Source organism: Centrocercus urophasianus, unplaced genomic scaffold (assembly GCF_019232065.1).
Source record: "Centrocercus urophasianus isolate 14NV4802_14NV808 unplaced genomic scaffold, USGS_Curo_1.0 seq_33, whole genome shotgun sequence".
Taxonomy (NCBI): Eukaryota; Metazoa; Chordata; class Aves; order Galliformes; family Phasianidae; genus Centrocercus; species Centrocercus urophasianus.
In genome coordinates this window covers 6,600,815-6,622,487 of record NW_024884900.1, presented here as the reverse complement: position 1 = coordinate 6,622,487, position 21,673 = coordinate 6,600,815, and the positions used below count along the sequence as shown (strand labels likewise).

The 21,673-nt window shown below is 51.2% G+C and overlaps 1 protein-coding gene across 2 annotated transcripts in view; it reads left to right on the top strand.

Annotated features, from left to right (window-relative positions):
• The first annotated feature begins 348 nt into the window (after positions 1 to 348).
• Positions 349 to 21,673, top strand: part of ATP2A3 (ATPase sarcoplasmic/endoplasmic reticulum Ca2+ transporting 3) — a 36,097-nt gene continuing 14,772 nt past the window's right edge. For both annotated transcript variants that reach the window (XM_042830028.1, XM_042830027.1), the window contains exons 1-8: positions 349 to 481; positions 9,851 to 9,868; positions 10,154 to 10,236; positions 13,116 to 13,220; positions 13,886 to 14,024; positions 16,071 to 16,151; positions 16,575 to 16,660; positions 17,465 to 17,929. In XM_042830028.1, coding sequence (XP_042685962.1) covers positions 364 to 481; positions 9,851 to 9,868; positions 10,154 to 10,236; positions 13,116 to 13,220; positions 13,886 to 14,024; positions 16,071 to 16,151; positions 16,575 to 16,660; positions 17,465 to 17,929 — 1,095 coding nt within the window. In that variant the 5' untranslated portion in view covers positions 349 to 363. The remainder of the gene's footprint in view (positions 482 to 9,850; positions 9,869 to 10,153; positions 10,237 to 13,115; positions 13,221 to 13,885; positions 14,025 to 16,070; positions 16,152 to 16,574; positions 16,661 to 17,464; positions 17,930 to 21,673) is intronic.

The following is a 21,673-nucleotide window of genomic DNA, read 5'->3' as shown; positions in this document are numbered from 1 at the left end:
TCACAAGCAGCAGCGTTGGGTGGGCAACGGGGGGTCCCACGCAGCGCTTCGGTGCCGATAAAGCCTTCCTATGTCTTCCGGCATCAGACTGAACGGTGAGGAAGCGGGCGGCTGCTCGGAGAGCTTCACCACAGCTGTTTCCTAAAACTTTGCGATGAAACCCACGGAAGCGGCGGACCGCGGGGCGGCTCCGGGGGAGGCGGGGGAAACGGCAACGGGGCGGAGCGGGAGGCGGACCGGAGCGGGGCTCCCCTTCCCCGGAGGTACCGAGGGAGCGACGGTACCCGAGTGCGCTCTCTGCGCGTCCCCGTCCCCCCCGTTCCCCGCCGGCCCCGGGTTTGCTCCGGGCGGCGCCGGCGGGGCATGGAGGCAGCGCACAGCGTGCCGGTGCGGGACGTGCTGAGCCGCTTCGACGTGACCGAGAGCTGCGGGCTCAGCCCCGAGCAGGTCCGCCGCAACCGGGAGAAGTACGGCCCCAATGGTGAGTGAGTGGGAATGGGGGCACCTGTTGGGTAGGGAGGGGTTAGTGAAGGGTAATTAGCGGGATGGGGTTAATTGGGCTGTTCCGCTGTGCGGGGTGGGTGAAGTTCTTCGTTGCCGGAGGGGACGGAGCGGGGATGTGTGCGGCTTCGGGAGGAGCGCCGGTGAGAAAATGGGGATCGGGAGCGCTCGATGGGGGCTGTGCGGGGCTTCGGAGGCGCGGATTGTGCTCCGTCCCGGGTCGGAGCGAGTTGTTGGGTCTCCTTTCTGTTTGATCCTCGTGGCTGAGGGTAGGGAAAAGCTCCGTTTGTCAGATGGGATCGGGGCTGTGCTGCCTCCCGTGCAGCAGTGAGGTGCTCCCAGCGCTGACACCGCGTCCCTGCAGCAGCCCCGAGCAGCGCGCATCCCACCTGCTCCCCGCCCCGGCCGCGTTAGCAGCGGGCAGCCGCAGCCCCGCTCCGTGAGCTGGGAGCCCTCGACTTTGGGATTCCCTTGCTTTGAGGCCGAGCATCGCTCCCAGACGGGTGCCCCAACGGGACCCTTCCCCAGAGTCCCCGCTGGGTCGGTGTGCATGCGGTGCCCCGCAGTGGGGACACGCAGCAGCAGCAGCGCGGTGGCTTCTCCCCTGTTTGCCCAGGTGAATCATCCCTGCTGAGTCAGGCCCAGCACCGCCTGACGTAGGTGCAAAGCAAAGGGCTAGTGGTGACAATTTGTTGTTTTTTCTATTCCCCCACTCTGCACACACACACACATACCTCCAAGCAATGGCTGCATGCTCACCTCTGTCTGTGGTGCAGCCTTTGCTTCACACCCTGGGTTTCTTGCAGAGTGCTGGTGCGTGAAGGCAGCTGCCTTGGGGACATCCCATGGCTGCAACTTAGATATCGTGCAGTTATCATCAATGTTTTGCAAAACCAGAGAATCATTCAAGTTGGAAGGGGCCTCCAGAGGCCATCTGGTTGCACTGCCTGCGTTGCACAAGGGCATCCACAGCTCCATCAGTGCTCACACCCTCCAGCCTGACCCTGGGGGTCTGCAGGGACCTCCACCTCTCTGGAACCCTTTGTGGCTTACTGATTTTGCTTTAAAACCTCACTCGTGGGCCAATAGCTTTTTAACCAACGTGGTGGGAGCTCACAGGTTGTGCTGAGGTTGCAGGAGCCTGCACTTGTGTGCCTGGTTTGGGGGAACCCACTGGGGTTGTGGTGTGGGACAGCACAGTGTCTGTGAAGATGGCTCACATTAGATGGTGTTTTAATTTGAATTTAAATTAAATTTCGTCAGCGGAAGCACGAGGCAGTTGTGTGTCTCACCTGTGCAAAGAGTTCAGAAGGGGGAAGAAAACCCCAATCTCACAGCTCAGGGCAGACCTGCGGCTCCAGCGGTTCCATTTTCATTCATTCATTTCCTCCTGAACCTGAATCAAACTGCCAGAGGTGCCGTGAATCACAACCTGAGGCGCATCATCCCCCCCCTTAAGAACCATCTTTTGACATATGCTGGGGAGCTGCTTAAATACCCCTCTGACTGTTTTTATTTCTGGAGCTGATGCATTTCAAAGAAAGAGCTGCAGAGCTCTGACATCAGGTGAGAAGCAATGACCGTGGATCTTTATATAGAAATGTGTGTGTGTGTGTGTATGTGTGTATATATATATATATATATATATGTATTGTTTTGGGGTATTGCATTCTTTGGAGCCCAGAATGCTGTTTGCAGCCCCACTGCCCACACTGCAGGAGGAAGCAGATATTTAATATCTCCAGTTAGTGGGCAGACAGCCGCTGCAGGCTGTGCAGGGCTCTGGGCAGGCATTTCCATGCTCTGAGAGCTCAGCCTCTCCATGTTGCTGATGTTATGCATACACACAACTTTCTTTGCCCCATCAGTAACCTGACTGCATGGCAGCAGAGCCGGCTGCTCGCAGCACAGGGACGTTTCCCTCCCTGTCCCCCTCCCTCCCCTCCAGCTCAGCACAGAGCTGATGGCTCCAACCCATTCCCAACCATAAAAAACAAAACCATGGAAAGATGAAATTTCCCATTTCACGCTGCAATGGTTGTGCTGCCGGCGAGGGAAAGCGGCGTTTTGTGACTCATCTCTCTCTGCTCTGTTCCTCTGCACATCGCCCACCTTTTCCACCCCCGAAACACACGCTCAGCAGGCTGATTCACAAACATGCTACGTCTTCTTTTTGTGTTTTTTTTTTTGTTTTTTTTTTTCTTTTTTCTTTTTTCTTTTCCCTTTTCCTCCAAATCGCTTCCCTTAGGGCTGTGATGCTCAGGCATTCCAACAGCACGACTGCACAGCTCCCATCGTTGTGCTGTGGGGAACCCAGCTTTGGATCCCACACCTTCTTCTCAGGCTGCCCAACCTTGCATGTACGGAAACCCCCTCGTCTCCTCATTCTGCTGTTCTGGAGGGATGCAATGCAGCTGCACCCACGGGTGCTGCCTTTCCCTGGGGTTTGCCCTTGGGCTTCCCCTCACGTTCTGTGTACACACGTGTGATATTGCTCACAGTTCCATTTCTGTGCTGTGTGTGCAGAGCACGGTTGAGGTGTTGCTTGCATGGGTGATGCTCAGGGAGTGCTGCTCCCACAAAGCACCCTTCGAATTCCCCAAAATACCTTAACGAGCCCAGTGCACTCTCATCATCTTTTTCCAACAACTGTTGCTCTCTGCACCTTTCAGCCTTTTCCCAACCCCAGACCCAACTCTGAGCCATTCTGTTGTGTTTCCATGGTCATCTCTCTTGGGGTAAATCCCAAACAGTGAGCACTGGGTCACAGATGTGGGGCAGCATGCACATGGTGCACCCCCCGATCCAGGTGTTGTTCTGTCCCACACCTTCTCCATCTGCCTGCTGCTAAAAACTGAGATGAGGTGATGCTTTTTGGTGAGCTCTTATGATGCTTTTTTCCCCTTCTTTTTCATATGTGCAGACAGCTGGATGAGCCAGCTTTGATTTTTATTTTTTTTTTTCCCCCTATATTCAGTGTTGGCACGTTGGGGGGGGATGGTGACACTCCATCAAAATGGAGCCTTTTTTAAGGGTTATTCAGTGTGTGGGCCCACTGTGCCATTATCCAGGTAGGGTCTGGAGGGGACACCCCCACAAGGAGCCCCACATGGGGATTTGGGGCACACTGAGCACTCTACAGCACCCCATCCCCACGGAGGCTGCACAGAACATCACAAATGAGTTGATGGTCGGACTGGATGACCTTAGTGATCTCCCCCAACCTTAACAATTCTGTGGTTCTGAAGGTGTAAGCAATGGGATAAAGCACACATTGTGCATGGGATATCGAGGCTGCAAGCGCCTCTTTCATCTTCTTTTTCATCTTGGGTAAAAGCAGGCTGCTGCTGGCACAGCAATGGGATGGGTTGGGTTTGGTGCTGCCCGCGGCTCAGAAGGGCAGACCCCATCCCACCTGCAGTTACTGCTGTGCGTGTGATGTTCTGGTGCTTTGTGACTCCAAGTTACATTTCTTAATAAACACCTCCCGCCCGTAGCGTTGGAGGAGGGAACATAGAACAACAACAACAAAAAAAGGCAATAATTAAGAAACGCAACGACCCGCTGCTGGAGCCCAACGCTGGCTGCTGCTATCGCGCTTTACAACAGGTAGCAGCGACGGGAGGAGCTGGGAGCGCTGCTCAGCCGGAGCCAAAGGCAGCAAAGCGGGCTGCGGTCGCGCAGTGTTTCCATGACGCGAGCGGCCGCCGGCGTGGGTGTGTGCGGTGCAGGGGGGGCTCGGGGCTGCTGCTGCTGCTGGGGGTTCGGCCCGGCGCTGGGAGCCGAGCGCTGCGTGGGTTTGGTTGCTGAGTTTTGCTTTTTTTTTATAATAAGCTGTTTAAATATCGAGTGAATCCACGCTCTGTGTGTAGCCGGGGGTCGCGGGGAGCTCCCGTTGCTGAGGTTTGGGCGCTTGCCGTCTTCGTACAGAAGCTTTTTTCTCACCTATTTACGGCATTCTGTTTTATTCCTTTTCAATTCCGTTGGCTCATCTGCTCAGCCCCACCTGCTGCAATGCTCCCGTTGCACCGTGCATCCCCGGGGACATCCCTGCAGCCCATCTTCGTAGCAAAACGCAGAGCTCCGTGCCTCTTGGAAACCAGAGCCTACAAGCAGCGCTCGTCCAAACCCTCCTAACATTTGAATCCCCACCATCTGCCCGTGTGGCTGCGTGCGCTGATGCAGATGAAGCCATTTGATTATTTTTTTCCTCCCATTTGCAAGTCGCTATAGGACACCTGTTGGCCCCGAGATCCATTGTGGCTGGGGGGGAAGGGAGGGCGAGGAGGGAACCAAATTAAGAGACGTTGCTGCTCGGTGCTGCGTTTCAGGGAGGAAATCCGCTCTGTGCTCGAGCGTCCCCGGGGTTCCTCCCCGTGTGTTTGTGCCTCGGGTGCTTCCTGTGTTCAAACAGGGCTGGGGGGGAAGGGTGGGGGTGAATGGGGACCGGCAGGCAGGGCTACACCCAATACACCCAAATGTAAGGGTTATTGTTTTCTATTTCTTTATTATTTTATTATTATTCTTTTATTATTATTGTTGTCATTTTCCCATTTTTTTTCCCCTTACTTTTCCTTTCTAACACCTCCCTTTGCTGCAGGAGGAACGCAGCGCTCCCCGCAAGAGCCAAATCCCCAGGATCTTGCCCCAGAATCACTGCCAAGGCTGAGCCCCCTGCTGCCTCTACCTGCCTGCACTCCCTTCTTTCCTTTCCTTTCCTTGTTTTTTTTTTTACATTTTCCATTTTGCAACCTCCGAGTCAACAGAAAGCTCTAAAATAAGGAAAATGTGGTGAGCGATGGAAAAAGCCAAACCAAGCTGCTCCACTGCAGGGGGGACACGGGGGGGGGGGGGGGGGGTCAGTCCCCTGTAGCAGTGCATGGTGCACACACTGTCGTTCTGTCCTGTTCCCTTTCTCACCTCCTCTTAACACATCTGTATGCGTGCTCATCTGGACCTATTTAGCAATAGCTTTATAGATCTCTTTGTGGGTTTGTGTAGATCCCTTCCAACCAAACTGTTTCATACATACCCCACCTGAATATATCATACACATACCAAAAAAACCCAACCAAACATATATATATATAAATTTTTTGTCCCTTGTATGCACACATAACACTTAGTGGGAAGTAAATCATAGAAAGAGGAAATGTGACCAATGCTTCCAGCTCTCCACCTTGCTGCAGGGCTGCCCCATCTCTGGAGGTGCCCCTGGTCGTGGATGGGGACCTGAGCAGCCTGAGCCCATGGCAGGGGTTGGAGTTGGGTGGTCTGTAAGGTCCCTCCTAACTCAGCCGTTCTGTGGTTTGTGCACACTGAGCATCATCTCATCCCCAGGAGCAAGTGCCTCTTATGTTGAAAACACACCCTGGTTTCGTTTTCAGCCCATCTCTTTCTCAGCCCATCTCATTTTTTACTTTTCAGCCTAATAACCCAGTTCTTCTATGGTTTTAGGGAAGTGAAAACCCTTTGAACACATTTCCACCTTGCTCTTCCCCAAATCTCACAGCGTTCATCCCAAAGGTTCAGTGCAATTTTCAGCACTAAATGCAATTTTCAACACTAAATGCCCTTTCCTAGGATACTGAAAGCCTTGCATGGCTCTGCATGGGCTGAGCCAGCACTGTGGGCCACGGCGAAGGCTCAGCACTGCAGTGTGGTGTGTTTGCTTTCCTAAGCTGTTATCCTGATGTTATTTAATCCTAAATGTTATTAAATTTGCTGCTGCTGGGTGTTGGACGCTCTGGCTTGCGCGCCAGAGGCGTTGCAAAGTTGGAGTTTCTCTTGCCATGGGTTGGATGGTGCTTTGGTTTTCTGCACATTTGCTGAGATTTTTGGCTCAGGGGTGGCTCCAGGGCATTGCTTTGGGGGTGGTGGCCAAGGGCAGAGACCAAAAGGATGAAAATGCCGTTCTGTGCCAAAAGAAGCCAGTTAGGAGCAATCTCTGGAGCATCATTGGGAAATGATCTGAAAGAAAAAAAGAAAAAATGCTTTTAGGGCATTGAAATGAAATGTGTAATGTAAGGGAGAGGGTAGCAGAGTGCCCTGCTTTGAGTTTGCAGGAGGGGGCTGAAGATGTGGGGGAGATCCTGGGGGTTTGGGGGCAATCATGTGAGAACAGTCCTCACCTTCAGCTTTATTTTATCCAAGCTCCTATGCCTGTATTATTATTATTTTTAATTCCCCTGAAGCTGTTACTATTTAAATGCAGATTTTTAGCTTTTCCACCCGGGAGACGGAGCGGGAAATTCTTTCCACTGCGTTGGTGCAGGAGGGAACAAAACGCTCCTTTCAGTCGCTCGCATCCTCCCTCCCAGCCAGGGCCGTGCGCTCCCCCTCCCACTGCCCAGGGACCCCATGGGGCCACCAGGGAAGGGGATGGGGCCACTCCAGGCCAAGGAGCCCCATTTTAACCCAGACCCAAGACACAGGGCCCCCTGTGTTATAGGGCAGCTGCCCTTTGAAGGATGCTCGTGCCATGCAGTGTTTGGGGGACGAGCCATTCCCATGAGCAAAGGAAGGGGATTTTGGGATGAGATGAGCAGGATTGTCCTTATTCCTCACCCCTGGGCTGTGGGACCAATGCTGCAGGGTGAGCTTTGGGGTGAGTGTTAGGATTCCTGATTATAGAACAGATAGGGTGAGCATGCCCAGGGCTTGGTTCATGGGTCAGGAAAGGGGGACAGGGACAGCATCCTGGGCAGGTTGGGCTGCGAGCTCAGGCAAAGTGAGGATGAGCTCGCTGACTGAACTTTGCTTGCACCCCAAAATTCTGTTGTTTTGTTTGAGTTACATGAGTAGGTTTGCAACCCCAGCGATTTTCTGCCCCCTCTCTATACACAAACCTTTGGCTTGGTCACTGGGGCAGCCCCAACCTGCCCATGTTCTACATGCATGGCTGCATTATTTTTTTTTAATGTATGGGACTTTTCTGGGGGTAAATCCATCAACTCAGCTCAGCAGTGCCCAAATCTACCCTGAGCTCACTCTGTCACAAGTAGTGACACAACAGCATTCTCCCATAGAGGTTCAATTAGGTGCACCGTGGAGATGGGGACCCAGGGATGGGGGCTCGGAAGTGTGGCTGCTTCCAATAACAACGTGTTCTGCACCTGAAGGATCCCAGAGCAGCTCTGCTTTGTGTCACAAACAGGGCTGCTGTCCCAGCTGGGGCTATTTTAGGGTTTTTCTTACTCTTTTCACCACTTTTTCCTGCCTGTTGGCAAGGTTTGGGAATCAGATGCGTTGCTTGTTTTACCCATCCATTTCCCCTTCCCTGCATAAGGAAAAATAAATAAAAGGAAGAAAAAAAAAAAAAAAAGCAAAAAAGAGTTTACAACATAGAAATATGGCTGAAAGGACGTTTGTTGGAGCCAGATTGGTGACCCCATTGCCTGTGTGGGGCTGCATGGTTTCCCATGGGAAGCTCCCCATCCCTCCCTGCTTGGCAGCAGTTGTGCTTCCCATGAGGAAAATCAGATCTTATCCTGAAATGCTGGGGATTTGGTGTTTTAGCACTCACCACACAAGGTGCTCGTGGCTGGGGATCTGAGCATGCCCCTTGAAGAGTTCCATAATGCAACTCCAGCAGCACCCTGCCGTGTCTGAGTGCTGTGCTTTGACCCGGAACGCAAGGCAGGGTGTCCCCCAGGTTGGGTGGCACCTATGTGGCTGTGCCCAGCTGTCACATGGAGGGAGGTGGGAAGAAGTGTCTCTTTCAGAGGTGTGCTCAGCTCTCAGCGTGCTCAGATCAGCTTTTTCTGGGTGATGGTGATGCAGTCAGTGGGCTGTTGGCTTCCTCCTGGCCTCACGTTGCCCATTTTCATGTTGGCATCTGCAGAGCTCATGCAAAGTCCCCACTCTGCAAACAGCTTTGGGGCTGCTTCATGCAAATGATGCATGGGAGGAGTGCAGGCAGCAATCTGGGATGGGAGCTGGGAGCTGCCTGGCCCCCAGGTCTCTCACCCTGCACCCTTACAGCATACCAGGGATGAGAAAAAGGCAGCAGGGCTCTCTATGCCCTTGTTTGGGTGGCAGGGCTGGGGGAGGAAGCTGGGGGTGGGGAGGAAGCTGGGTGCAGAAGGGAGAAGAGCAGCTTCCTCTTGATATGTTGCCGAGTGGTTGAGCTGCTGAGGTCACTCCAGCAATAGTTTTCTTTTTGCTGTGAAAATAACAACAGGCATGCACAGCGCGTGCTCCTCATGGCAGCATGCTTCAGACCATCGTTATTTGGGAGGGACTTGAGTTGGTAAAACCCCATAGCAAGCATTTCTGCCACCAGTTTGCAGGGAAGATGCACAAAGGCTTCTTGCTTTCACTGTTTTGCTCAGCAAAAGTCGTTTGGTTTGTTTTGTTTTTTACTGTGTTTGTTTGTGTGTTGTGTGTTGTTTTTTTTTTTTCTTCTCATTTTTCTGCGTGAAAATAGACCATGGAAACCAGCTGAGCTGTTTCACTCAGGCAGGTTGTACCCTCATTGAGCCTCAGTGATGAGTCTACTGATCATAGAATCATAGAATGTTTTAGATTGAAAGAAACCTTAAAAATCATCCAGTCCCAACCCCCTGCCATGGGCTGGGTGCCCCCCATCAGCTCAGGATCCCAAGATACCATCCCATCCGGCCTTGAACACCTCCAGAGATGGGGTACCCACAGCTGTAGGGAGCCTGATCCAGTGCCTCTCTGTTGATGTCCCTATTGATATGAGATAGGATTGATCCCTACTGACAGCATGTAGCTATTGGGGTATTATAAGCACTGCTTTGGGGCTGGGGTTGGTTGGGTGCAGGTGCTGTGAATCCACCTGATGGACCGGCTTGGACCAGCCCAACATTCACTTTGGGGTTCCTTCCTAGGGAGCTGGAGGCTGTAAAACACAGCTGAGTGATAGGAAACATAATATGGGCCCTGGTTGGGCTGTGGTGAGTCTCTGGCAGTGCATCTTATGGAGTGCTTGGACCTTCCAGACCCAGATTTGGAGACAGCATCTCCTGCAGGCACTGAGCCTTTTATAGGTTGGGTGTTTTTAGGCAAGCTGAGTGCAGGAATAAACGCTTATGGTCCCCGTTTGCAGCAGAGAAGCGACATTTCCCTGGCATGGGAGCACCCACTGCTGTTTGTGTGATGTCAGACTTGGGAGTTTGATCACCAGCTTTCTTCATGCAGGGATGTGTGCAAAAGAAGCTGTGCTTTGGGGTACTTGGTGGAGTTTTGGGATGCTCGATGGACTGCTGGGGTGTAAGGCAAGGGATTTCTGCTCCGCTCCCAAATCACTGACTAATCTTATTCTTTTTTCTCCCCATGTCTTCCTTTCTTTTCTGCTTGTTGGGCTGCGGGTGGAATCCCACAGAGCTCCCTGCAGAAGAAGGTGAGTCAAGTGTGGCAAGACAGGATGGGAGAGGCTGGGATGCAGGAAGGGGAATGTTTGGGATCCTTTATTTTAATCCTGGTTTTAATCCCAGAGCCAGCGGGGCTGGCAGCAGAGCCCTCCTTTGACAGAAGGGGTACCAAGTGGGAGCAGAAATACAGAGATGTGGACAGGAGCAGTCCTGCTGCAGCAGGGGACAGTCCCATCAGTGCTGGTGGCCACAGTTACCTGCTCACTGCAGCCCTTGGAGCACTGACAGTGCTTGGGTTTGTGTTTTCCTACCAGGAAAGTCCCTCTGGGAGCTGGTGCTGGAGCAGTTTGAGGATCTCCTGGTCCGCATCCTTCTGATGGCAGCATTCCTCTCCTTTGTAAGTACTGCGGGCTCAGGGCTGGCGCAGCCCCGTTGGGACTCAGGGGAGGAGGAGATGTGGACCTGTATCTGTGAGATGCGATCCTGAGACCTGTATCCTGAGATGTGGTGTGTGAAGGGAGCATCAGATTTCCATCAGCACTGGTGAAATGGGCCTTGGTTGTTTTGTTCTGGGGGGAGTAATAGCAAAGGGGAATGAGGAACGTGGGTTGGATGAAGGAGATGTACCAGCAGTGCAGTGATTGCATAGGGCTTAGTGACAACGCTGCACGTACCTTGGAGATGAGACCGTAGGATTTCTCAGCAATGCCAATCCATCCATCCAAAAGCCATATCCCACCACCCTCTGACTACACCGGAGATGGAGGCCCAAGGGCACTGGTTCTATCAGCTGATCCCCAGCATTGCTGTTCAAAGTGAATGCCAACAGCATGAATTAAATTAGAAACCCTACAGTCATCTGCATGGCTTGAAGCTTTGCCACTGCCAAATTCTCCTGCCGCAGTTCAGTGATAGCTTGGCAGCCTTGATTCCTTTCATTCAAGTCACCCATGCTGAAAAATTCATGTCAAGCTGTTGCAGAAGGCACAGCTGGGTGGTTCTTTTCAGTTCGTGTGGCATGATTAGTGGGCACGGTGGTGATGTGCTGATGGATGGACCAGATGACCTTGGTGGTCTTTTCTGACCTTAATGATTCTGTGATTCTTTTTGGGCAATAGTCTGTCCTCCCCCATACATCCAGCTTGTGATTTTCTACATCACCTATAGCTCTACTAAATTAGGGGACACTAATTCTCACTAATTTATTTTCAATACTATTTGTTGCCCAGTGTGTGTCCTTGTGCTTCTCCATGCATGAAGGCTGAAACATTTAGGGGAAATTGCTTCCCTTTGTGTCTTTTCCTTGGAAGTTTTGGAAAGTACTGATGGCACCCCAAGGATGGCTTTCCTGCTTGGAGTAACTAACATCTCCTTCTGAAGCCCTTCCACTGCTGCATGGAGGCATTTGCATTTTGGATTAGAAATGAAAATCCAATCTGTTGTTCCATGTATTTTTTCTTTTGTTCTTCCTCTGGCCTGGCAGTGTTTCGGCTGCTTGTGTGGGCGCTGCCTCTCGCCTGCTGTTCACATCCTTCCCATCCTGCTGGCACAGACTGCAGGCATTGGGCATCCCAGTGTATTGGGCAAGGGTTCTGTGTATGGCAGGCACAATGCATGGGTCTGGCTTTACTTTTAATCACAGTTGATGTATTGGGAATGGCACTGGAAGGGGCTCCTGGTAGGGTCTAGCTGGTGCTATTGCCATCTCCAAGCATTTCCTTTTCTGCAGCTTGTTTCAACATGAGGGAGATGCTCCAAACAGGAGCCAGGATTCACATCACCAGGCTCCTTGAGCCCCTGGCACTGGTGATCCTTTCCATGCTCAGTAATACAGGGAGGCAACATGGGATCAGATGAACTCAGCGTTTCTGTGTTTAGCAAAGCCACTGAGTAACAGCAGCATGAGCTCACTTCACCCTTGGTGTCTTGGAAATGCTCAGCAACAGCAGCATCTTGCTGGCCAGATGCTGGTATGGTCCTTATTTGCTGATGTGGTCCTTATTTGCACTGCCTGAACATTGCACCCCATGCTTACTGAGCTGAAATGGGCAGTGGTTCCCACTGGAGTTTTTGGGGATGAGCTTGCACTATTTCCTTTGCAGTGAAATCAGTGCCTGGAAACTCTCTCCAAAGATGGCCTTTGGCTTGGCTTTGCCCACAGCTTACCTTGGGAGTTGCTCTGTTAGGATGTATTTCCCACCAAGCTGGAGAAATACTTATTTTTTGAGTGCTGCTGTTCAGGGCATTTGGCAGCAGGGTGGTGAATCTGTGTCTCATGTCTTCTCCTTTCAGCTGCCTTATTTACCAGCTGACCAATTTCATTTTAGTAATTTTTATTTATTTATTTCTATTTCGTTCAAAAATAGGCATTTCCTCTGAATTTCCCAGGAAAAGCAGACCGTGTTGCTGTCTCTGCTGGAGGAAGGGTGGGAATGCTCACCCTCTCCTTAGCATGCATGTTGAGGAGAACCAGAAAAACAAGAGCTTTTTTTAGCTGAATATAAGACGATTTTTCAGTTATTAAACAGAGAACACTGGCAGTGAAACACCAGGATTAATGAGGCAGTAGGGACATAGGGAGGCTTCCAAAATCCCAAGGTTCACAGTGGTGATTTTGGAGTGGCACCTCCCAACTGATTCAGGAGCACCACCATTTCCCATGGGCTGATCATCCCAGGGGCTGTACCTGAGCCTGCAGTTTGGGCAGCACTGGTGTTGGCTGCATGAGCCGTCTCCTGCTGCACCAAGTTGTGCAACATTTATTTCAGGATCCCATCTCATATAGACACAGCATTATGGATAAAGGTTTTAGCGCTAGCATCGTAAATCCTACCAGTCTGAGAGCGCTGGGTGGCTGAACAACCACAGGATAAGTGAACAGCTAGGATAAGGATGGAGGTTGGACCCCTGCAAGATAAAATGCATTCCCAAAATAACACGCAGTGATGTGTTGGCTGGTGAGATGTTGTCATCTGCTTGATGGGAGAGCAACACAAACCCCTGTGTCAAAGGTTCTGTGTGCTGGTGCTCACTGCAGCGGAGCAGCCAGGTGTTGTATTGACACAACACGAGTCCACAGCCAGTTAAATGGAGTGACAATGTTTTTGTGCAAGCTTTGTTTGCCTTATGGTGTTGGGCCTTAATGGGATGGAGAGTGGGGCTCGAGGTTGGAAGGAGCTGCAGGGTCCTGTATTGGTTATCTTTTCTTCAGAGTCTTGAAATGTTGAAGCTTGTTCTTTCAATTGTAATGTGCTCCTTCTTTTTTCATGCCCCCAGATCCTGGCCTGGTTCGAAGAAGGAGAGGAGAGCACGACAGCCTTCGTGGAGCCCATTGTCATCATCATGATCCTGATTGCCAACGCCGTGGTGGGTGTGTGGCAGGTAAGGGACAGTCCCTGAAGGTCTCTGCTCTGTGTGGTTGGAGCTTTGCTTGAAGGTCTGGTGGCTTCTGGCCTTTGGAAACTCATTTCTAAAGGGTTCAGCTCAGTGTTGGCTGTACTGCTCTGTGCAGATAAAATCATAGAATCATTAAGGTTGAAAAAGACCTCTAAGATCATCCAATCCAACCACCAACCCCCCCATGATGCACACTAGCCATGTCCCTCAGTGCCACACCTCCAGGGACGATGACTACACCACCTCCCTGGGCAGCCTGTTCCAATGCATCACTACTCATTCTGAGAAGGAATTATTCCTAAATATCCAACCTGAACCTCCCCTGGCACGACTCAAAGTCATTAACTCTTGGTGGCCTCCAGGTTCATTTCTTTGATCTCGCTTTGACAACTTTTGTAGTTATGAGTCCCAGCACTTGTTCGCCATCCCCAGTGTGCACTGCTTACCTTCTGGCCATGCTCCAAAGATCCATGAGGTTTCCAGGCCCTGTTGCGACTCATTGCAGCAGAGATCATCTCAGAGCAAACAGGAGCGGCTGGGGATGAGGCAGAACTGGCCCCAGCAAATGGGTGCTAAAGCTAGGGATGGGATTTGGGTGCACCCATGACTTGGACAGCCCCACTGCCTCAGCTCTGCTCCTCCACCTGCAGGAGAGGAATGCCGAGAGTGCCATCGAGGCCCTGAAGGAGTATGAGCCCGAAATGGGGAAGGTGATCCGTGCCGACCGCAGCGGGGTGCAGCGGATTCGTGCCCGCGACATCGTCCCTGGGGACATCGTGGAGGTGGCAGGTAGGACATGGGATGGGAAGGAGCCGAGGAGTAGGATGGGGATGTTGGCACGAGGATGGCAGCCTTGTGGCTCCTGGTTGTGGTAGGGTGAGAGTGTGTCCTTGAGAGGTGGGGTTTCCAGAGGAAGAGGCTTCCTTCCACGTTTCTCACTGAGCTCATGTTCTGGATTTTGACATCGCAGGCCCCCTCTGGCTCTTCTCTTTGGGTTTGCGCTGCATTTCAGATGCCTCTGCATTTCCTACCTGCCTCACCGTTATAGGGAAACAATGCATTCTGCTTATCCTGTGTTGTTTGTGTGTTAAACTATGCTGTAAACCCCCAGAGCCCCTGTGCTAATCCTCTCCTTTCCTCCTCATGGCCCTGCTAGTGGAAACAAGCTGCAATCCCTCCCACACTGAGCCAGCATGCTGTTATTTATGTCTTCCAGTTGTACTTCAGCTGGAAGATGCACATTAAAATAGTGCATGGAGGCTGAGATGGAGGATCTCCTGCACTGGCCCCAGGTCTGTCCTGGTCCTGGGATCTGCAAGAGCTTTTAGGGACAGGAGACAGACCTGCGACATGCAGGGGCTGGCTGCAGATGGCTCTCATAAGCCCTCCCAGCCACAATTCCTTCCTGTTCACCATCCCATGAGGGAAACGCTATTGCAATGCCAAAACACCATGGGGTCCAGCACCACTTGCCAACTTGCCCCAAAACAAGTGCTTACCATCACCCAGTAAATATTACTTTTTAATGGCACAGCCAGTATCATAACTGGAAGGGAAAGAGATGAGCTGTTTTCTGGAGGAGATTGCAGATTAGTAGCAAATAAATTAGAAAATGTTGGGTTTGGGTAGATTAGAGCAAGGAGCAAGGAACCTGTCAGACTGTGAGGAAGTCGGAAAGTGTGATGGGAACATTGGCAGGAGAAATATTGCCTCTTGGCTCATGAGAGGGCAGGTGGGGAATACACCAGGAGCAGTGGCTTTAAACAAGCAGTGTACATCTACATCCAGGTGACATCCCGGAGATGGCAGTGCTAGTGCAAGCAGAAAGGAGCAACTTCTCTTTGTGTGCGCAAATGCAACATATTTGGCAGCACGGATCAGAAAATCTGCTATTCCATTGCAGACAGCAACGTGCTTTCAGGGGAAGAGGTAAAACGTCACCTGTTCAGCTGCAGACACCCCCAAACTTCCTTCTGTACAGGATTTGCAGCACTGCATGTCCCATAACACACTGAACAGGTCGCTGTGGGATATCTGTCCTGCCGTGTAATCATGCTATCTACCCTTGAGCAGATGCTACCCCCATAGCACAAGGGCTCCGGGTCTCCATAGATGCTGTCAGCAGATTGTGAGCCTGCAGGCTCCACTCATGTTTTGCAAACCCTGTCTGCCTTTCCCATGGGGGAGGAAGAGCAATTTACTCCTTTAGAGCAGATCCAGCTCCCTCGGGTGGCTGCAAAGCCTGTGCAGGAGGAAGTTTGGGGGTGTTCGCAGGTCCCCGCATTTATCATCCAAAAGCAACAGCTGGATTACACAGCTGTGCAGTGGAGCAGTGCCAGGGCAGCCCGGCCCCGAGCTCGGGAGGATTTTACGAGCCTCGGGAGGAAGCGCTCCTTAAAATCTGGGATAGGAGACGTTTGGTCGCAGCCAAGCCGGAGCATTGCGCAATGTGATGTGAATTGTTACGAGTGAAGGCTGTGCTGATCTCAATATTTCCGAAAGCCGTTGTGTTCGGGCGATAAGGGAGCATGAGGAAGAGCCATGGTGTGCCAAGAATCTGCGAGGAAGAAACCCAGCCGGAAAGCAGTTTTCAACAGGTTTTGTTGTGTTTTTTTCTTCTTTTTTTTTCTTTTTAACATGCGCCCTGGTGGGCGGCAAACAGTGGCTGTCATTTGGCCAGGATGCTTCCACCCATGATTGCTGGACTGGGTAACCCAGGCACGACTGTTTGTTCTGGCTGTGAAAGGTCCTGGAATGGTGTTGTTGAGTGTTTTGGGGCTTCACCACTCCCCTTCCCCAGCCCCTGGTTGAGCTGCTCTGCTCTTCTCCTTGCAGTTGGTGACAAGGTACCAGCAGACATCCGCATCATCGAAATTCGCTCCACCACGCTGCGGGTTGACCAGTCCATCCTCACAGGTGTGTGCAGGTGGGGCATATGCTGAAGGTAGATATGCTCTCTGTCCACTGCCAGGAGTGAAATCTGGGGCTGGTGCTGGGCTGAGCATTTTGCTGGGCTGAGAAATGGGTGGAGGAATGAGATGTAGGGCTCGTCATTCTCAGTACATCATTCAAAGCTCTGCTAAATGCTAAGTGTGGGGCATTCCCATGCGATGTCCGTGGTCTCATGAAGGTTTTCCAGTCCCACCATGCAGCCACATGACCACTGTTGGTCGAGCTGCTGGAGTTCAAGTAGTGTCTGGACAACACACTCGGGCATAAAGTTTGGGTTTTGTGTGGTCCTGTGTGGAGCCAGGGGTCGGACTCAATGATCCTTGTGGTTCCCTTCCAACTTGGGATGTTCTGTGATATTCTGTGATCTCCCTGCTCTTGCCTTGACAGGGGAGTCCATGTCGGTGATCAAACATGCTGACCCCATCCCTGACCCCCGTGCTGTCAACCAGGATAAAAAGAACATGCTTTTCTCTGTAAGTCCCCACCTTTCTTGTGGTTTTGCAGACAACAGGCAAAGAGACCAATTAGACCTCTGAACGTGGGAGGTCTATGGGCAGGGAACAGTATCAGCTGCATGCTGATCCTAGTTATGTAAAAAGGGTCTCAGATCCATAAAAACAGAGGGTTGCTTCCATGAAATTTTGTTTGGCATGTGTTGCTCTTTGACCCTGGGCAATCTCAATTGGTTTTGTATCTCATAGGGTGAGTTACTAATGAGGAAAAGGCTTGTGATTGAACCTGGGTCTGTTGTGGGTTTGAATTTCCTCTTTGCTTGTGCCCCTTGGACAGAAGTCAAACCTGAGAGGGGTGAGAGCACTTTCAGCTGTTCAACCTGCTGCTTTGTGGTGGGTTTCTGTCAAGTCCAAAACAGCTCTGAACTGCATGAAGCCAAAACTGTCCTCCCATCATAGAGTGGAAGAGGAGCAGGTTGCCTGAGTGCTTGGGGGTTCCTGAAGAATCAGAGCACTTGAATTGCTCTCATTCAACATAGATCATCTCAGCTGGGCTGAGAGGGCTCCTTATGGCTGAAGGAATTTGGGCCTGGGGATGAAGTTCACTCTTCTCTAACCAAGTCAGGGACTGTGCATGAGTATAGAATGAGCAAAGTCTCACCCAGATTTTACCAGATGAAGGACCCGGGAGGCCCAATGCCTCATTTTCTTCTTAAGATGATCTTAAGATCTAATATTCCCCTTTCACGAGAAGCAGCCCATTTCCTCACTCAGCCCGGGGGGTTTCATGCCCATATACTCACTGCCCCTTTCCATCTCTCCCAGGGCACCAACATCGCAGCTGGGAAGGCCGTGGGAATTGTCATTGCAACAGGGGTGTACACAGAGATCGGGAAGATCCGAAACCAGATGGTGGAGACAGAGCCTGAGAAAACCCCCTTGCAACAGAAGCTGGATGAGTTCAGCCAGCAGCTCTCCAAAGTGATCTTCCTGGTGTGCATCGCCGTCTGGGTCATCAACATCAGCCACTTCAGCGACCCTGTGCATGGTGGCTCCTGGTTTCGAGGTGCCATCTACTATTTCAAGACATCGGTGGCCCTGGCAGTGGCTGCCATTCCTGAGGGCCTCCCAGCTGTCATCACCACGTGCCTGGCACTGGGCACCCGCCGCATGGCCAAGAAGAATGCCATCGTGAGAAGCCTGCCCTCGGTGGAGACGCTGGGGTGCACCTCTGTCATCTGCTCCGACAAGACCGGCACCCTCACCACCAACCAGATGTCTGTCTGCCGGGTGAGCACAGGGCATTTTGGGGAGCACGGAATCACAGAATGGCTTAGGTTGGAGGGTACCTTACAGGCCATCTAATTCCAGCCCCTCCGTGGGCTGGTTGCCAACCACCAAATCAGGCTGCCCAGGGCCCATCCTGCTTGACCTTGAATGCCTCCAGGGATGGGGTACCTACAATTTCTCTTGGCAGACTGTACCAGTGCCTCACTGCCTTCTGAGTTAAGAATGTCTGTACTGGGATGCTGGAGCTCTGTCATTGTGTGGTGGAGCTTGATGTCTCTACCAATCTGTTGCAATACTCAAACTTTTTTTGTCCTCATGCAAACATTGCATTTTGCTCATTAGGAATTTCAAGGTGAGCATGTAAGACAACAATGTAGGAAGGCCTGAGCTTCCTTCTAGCCCAACAGGATGTGAGGATGTTTATGACTTATCTTGGTGCAATCATAAATAGAAATCTCACCTTTTCATTAGCTTTTCTGAATTTCTAGCACTGAGGTGCAGATCTGTGGACTTGTTTCAGGGCTCCTTCTCTGTGGAGCATCTCTTCTGGCTGGGTTCAGTATTAATACAGCTTCTGGAGAAGCCAATGTGGTCAACAACTCTTCTGCTCTCTTGCCCATTTTCCTTCTGTTTTAACCAAACTGGTGAGAAATTCCAGATCACGCAAAATTAGAAAACTGGGATCTGTGAGCCCAAAGTTGGAGGGTCAGTGTAAGGTTTGGGTCCAGCTGTTCATGGTGGTTTGTTAGGAAAGACTGGGCCATGCCACTGCTTCTCAGTTTCCCCATTATTCCTCAGGAAAGCTTTTTTCATGATCTTGGCGCGTCAGTTTTATAGGAGAACCATGGAAAATATGTCACCAAAGGGAAACATGGCCCTGGCCACCCTCCCTGCTCTCTGAAAATTGGGTAGTGAAGCAGCAACCGGCCACAGGCTTTGGTTTGCTCAGCACAAGCCACAAATGACTGGAAACGTCTGATGTTTCTGCCCCGTAAATGATTTACAAGGAGGCCCTGCTGGATCAAGGGGCTGACAGAGCTGTCCGTGTTTGACATGAGGGGGAGGTTCCCATCGGCCCGAAGCAAATGATGTATGAATAAATAGCATATATTAAAAATAAATAATGATGGACAAGCCCAGCATCTGAGCACAGAAACAGTCGTTAACGTTTAACCCATTCCTGTGGCCAGGGTGCACAGCAGGACACAGGTGTGTAGATCCCACGTGTTTCTACGTGCTCAGAGCCTGAGCTGGCCGAATCTCCGTGTGCCAGACATCAGGCCTGGGTCTGCTGGAGATGACAGCACCGTGGTGAAGCACTCAAGCCACAAACCCACTCAGTATATCAGATGAAAGCTGTGGTTTGCACTGCTCACCTTATGGGTGGCTCGGGCTCTCTGGCATCTAAATCATTTTGTATCTTTCTAAGATCAGATCTCCCACTTAGTGGCTGAAGCAATGTGGTTTTTCCAGGTTTTAGTGAGGCTTTTGATGCCGTCCCCTCACAGCTTCCTTTTAGACAGTCTGCTCAGCTGTGACATGAACAGCTTCACACTGCTACTACCAGGGAGGTTTGGGCTAGAAATTAAGAAAAACTTCTTTATCAAGAGGGTGGATGCTGGAAATGGCTTTCTAGTGAGGCAGCTGATGCCCTATGCATTTGGATGGTGCTCTAAACTTTGTTTTAACTTTGGGTCTGCCCCAAAATTGTGTAACAGTTGGACTCAATGACCTCTGTAGAGTCTCTTGCAACTGGGACTCGTTCTATATTCTACTCTTGTTCTGCTCTACTCTTGTTCTATTCCATTCTACTCATCACAAAGATCTTACAGCATCCTGTTATGCACTGTAACTCAGTTGTTGAGCAGAGATGCTGCATGAGTTTGGGCCTGCTGCTGTGCCATGATTCAGCAGCTGTGTCTCTGTAGAGCAACCAACCCCAGTCAGTTATCTCTTGATGCCTGGCATGCTCAGGGTTTCCCAGCATCGTGGCTGTGCCGTGCTGGCTTTTGGTGGGTGCTGTCACTTGGGGCCACCTCTGGCGTTGGAGGAAAATGACGCTGCTGTGTGGGCTGGCTGATGGGTGGATGACGCTGATTACAACCTTCTGCTACTCCAGACAGCTCTCCTGCCTCACTTGCCTTTTGATGAGTGCTTTTTTTTAAAAAAAGAGATCACAGAAAATATATATAAATGGACACCTATTGCTTGCACCGTGCCCCTTTTCTGCCGGAAACATCACCCCAAAAGCCTGCAAATACCCTTGTGATGTCTGGTCGTGCAAGCTAGGAGCAGGCAGGAAATCTGACGTAACCTCTGTTTGCTGTGGGTTCCACCTATTTTAAATTGGCATGGAAAAATAGAGGGCATGGAATGATTTACGTATTTTTTTTCTTTTTCTAGTAAGAAAGTTGCTTTTGTGGAAGTGCTGATTGTTTTGTAGTTGTGTTTGAAAACAAAAGATCTCGTATCGTGCAAAAACACCAGTGGTGGGGGGGATGTTTGCAGGATTTTTAATAAATATGAGGCCAGCCTGCATTTCTGAATATGGAAGGCTGCTTTCTGAAGGGGTCTGGAGGTGTTGGCTCAGTTGTAGGCCAAAGGCATTGGACTTCTTGAAAAGGCACAAAGGATGCTCCCCTTTCAGGAATCCCTTTTGGTGCTGTCTCAGACCAGGTGCTGCATTGCTGAAGCCTCCCATTCAGGAAATTTCAGCCACGTTTTCCTCTGTTTCAAGTGTCTGATTCAGTTGCCGCAAGGAGATGTGATCTTTGGGCTCTTTATCGAGCTCTGTTGTGTGTTAGTGAGTGACTGGAGGATCCATGTCTCTTCTGCCACTTTTTGCCATGCACTTTTCTTCAAATTCCCTCAGGGATGCTCAGAGGAGGGCTCAGGGAACAGAGATGGGTGAAATAATGCAGATGCTGTCCCCAGGAGAATGGGCTGATGCTCAGTCCTGGGGCAAATGTGACAGCAACCAACATCCTAAATGCAGCTGTGCCTTAATGATGGGTCGTGGGAAAGTTTTAATTAATTAAATCTTCAGGAAATGAAGGGTAATTGTCTCTGCATCACATTTCCAAACCACCAAGCAGGACTGTGGAGTGAGGAAAGCATTGCTGCCTCTTGGCCGGGAACATGCATTCCATCCAACCAATGTTATTTGTTAATTATATTGCTTTTTGGCTCCAGCATGGATCATAAATAACAATTAGGCAGGCAGGAGCATTGCTGTGCCCTTGTCCTGGCCAGGTCAGGAGCTGACGGTGATGCTGATGGGCTAGGAGGCTGTGCCAAGAGGAGCCAAGGGGAGGTGGAAAGAGGAGGATTTTTATTGCATGTTAATTCCTTTTGGTCTCGTTGCTCTCACTGTAATGGCAAGAATGGGCCTGGAAGGTGTTTGAAAGGCAAAAATTGCTCCAAATTAGAGCATGTGGGACTTTTACAACTCTCTGGGGCTTAATTAACCAAGCTGTAACCTGGGGAACACGCAGTGCAAGCTGGTGGCTGGGAGCCGTCTGGGAAGGGGGGCATGGGGTCCTGTGGCTGGTCGGATCCTGTCCCTCCTGCTGGGCAGCAGAACCCCAGCCCTGCTCCAAGGACAATACCAGCAGCTGCTTAGAAACTGCCCAGGCACTGCTCCTCTGCAATGGAACAAAAGGAGCTGGAGGAGGCACATGTGGAAGCTGGGAGTGGTGCATGCCAGAAAATCGCTGCCTAACTCTCCGTGTCCATCTGTCCCCT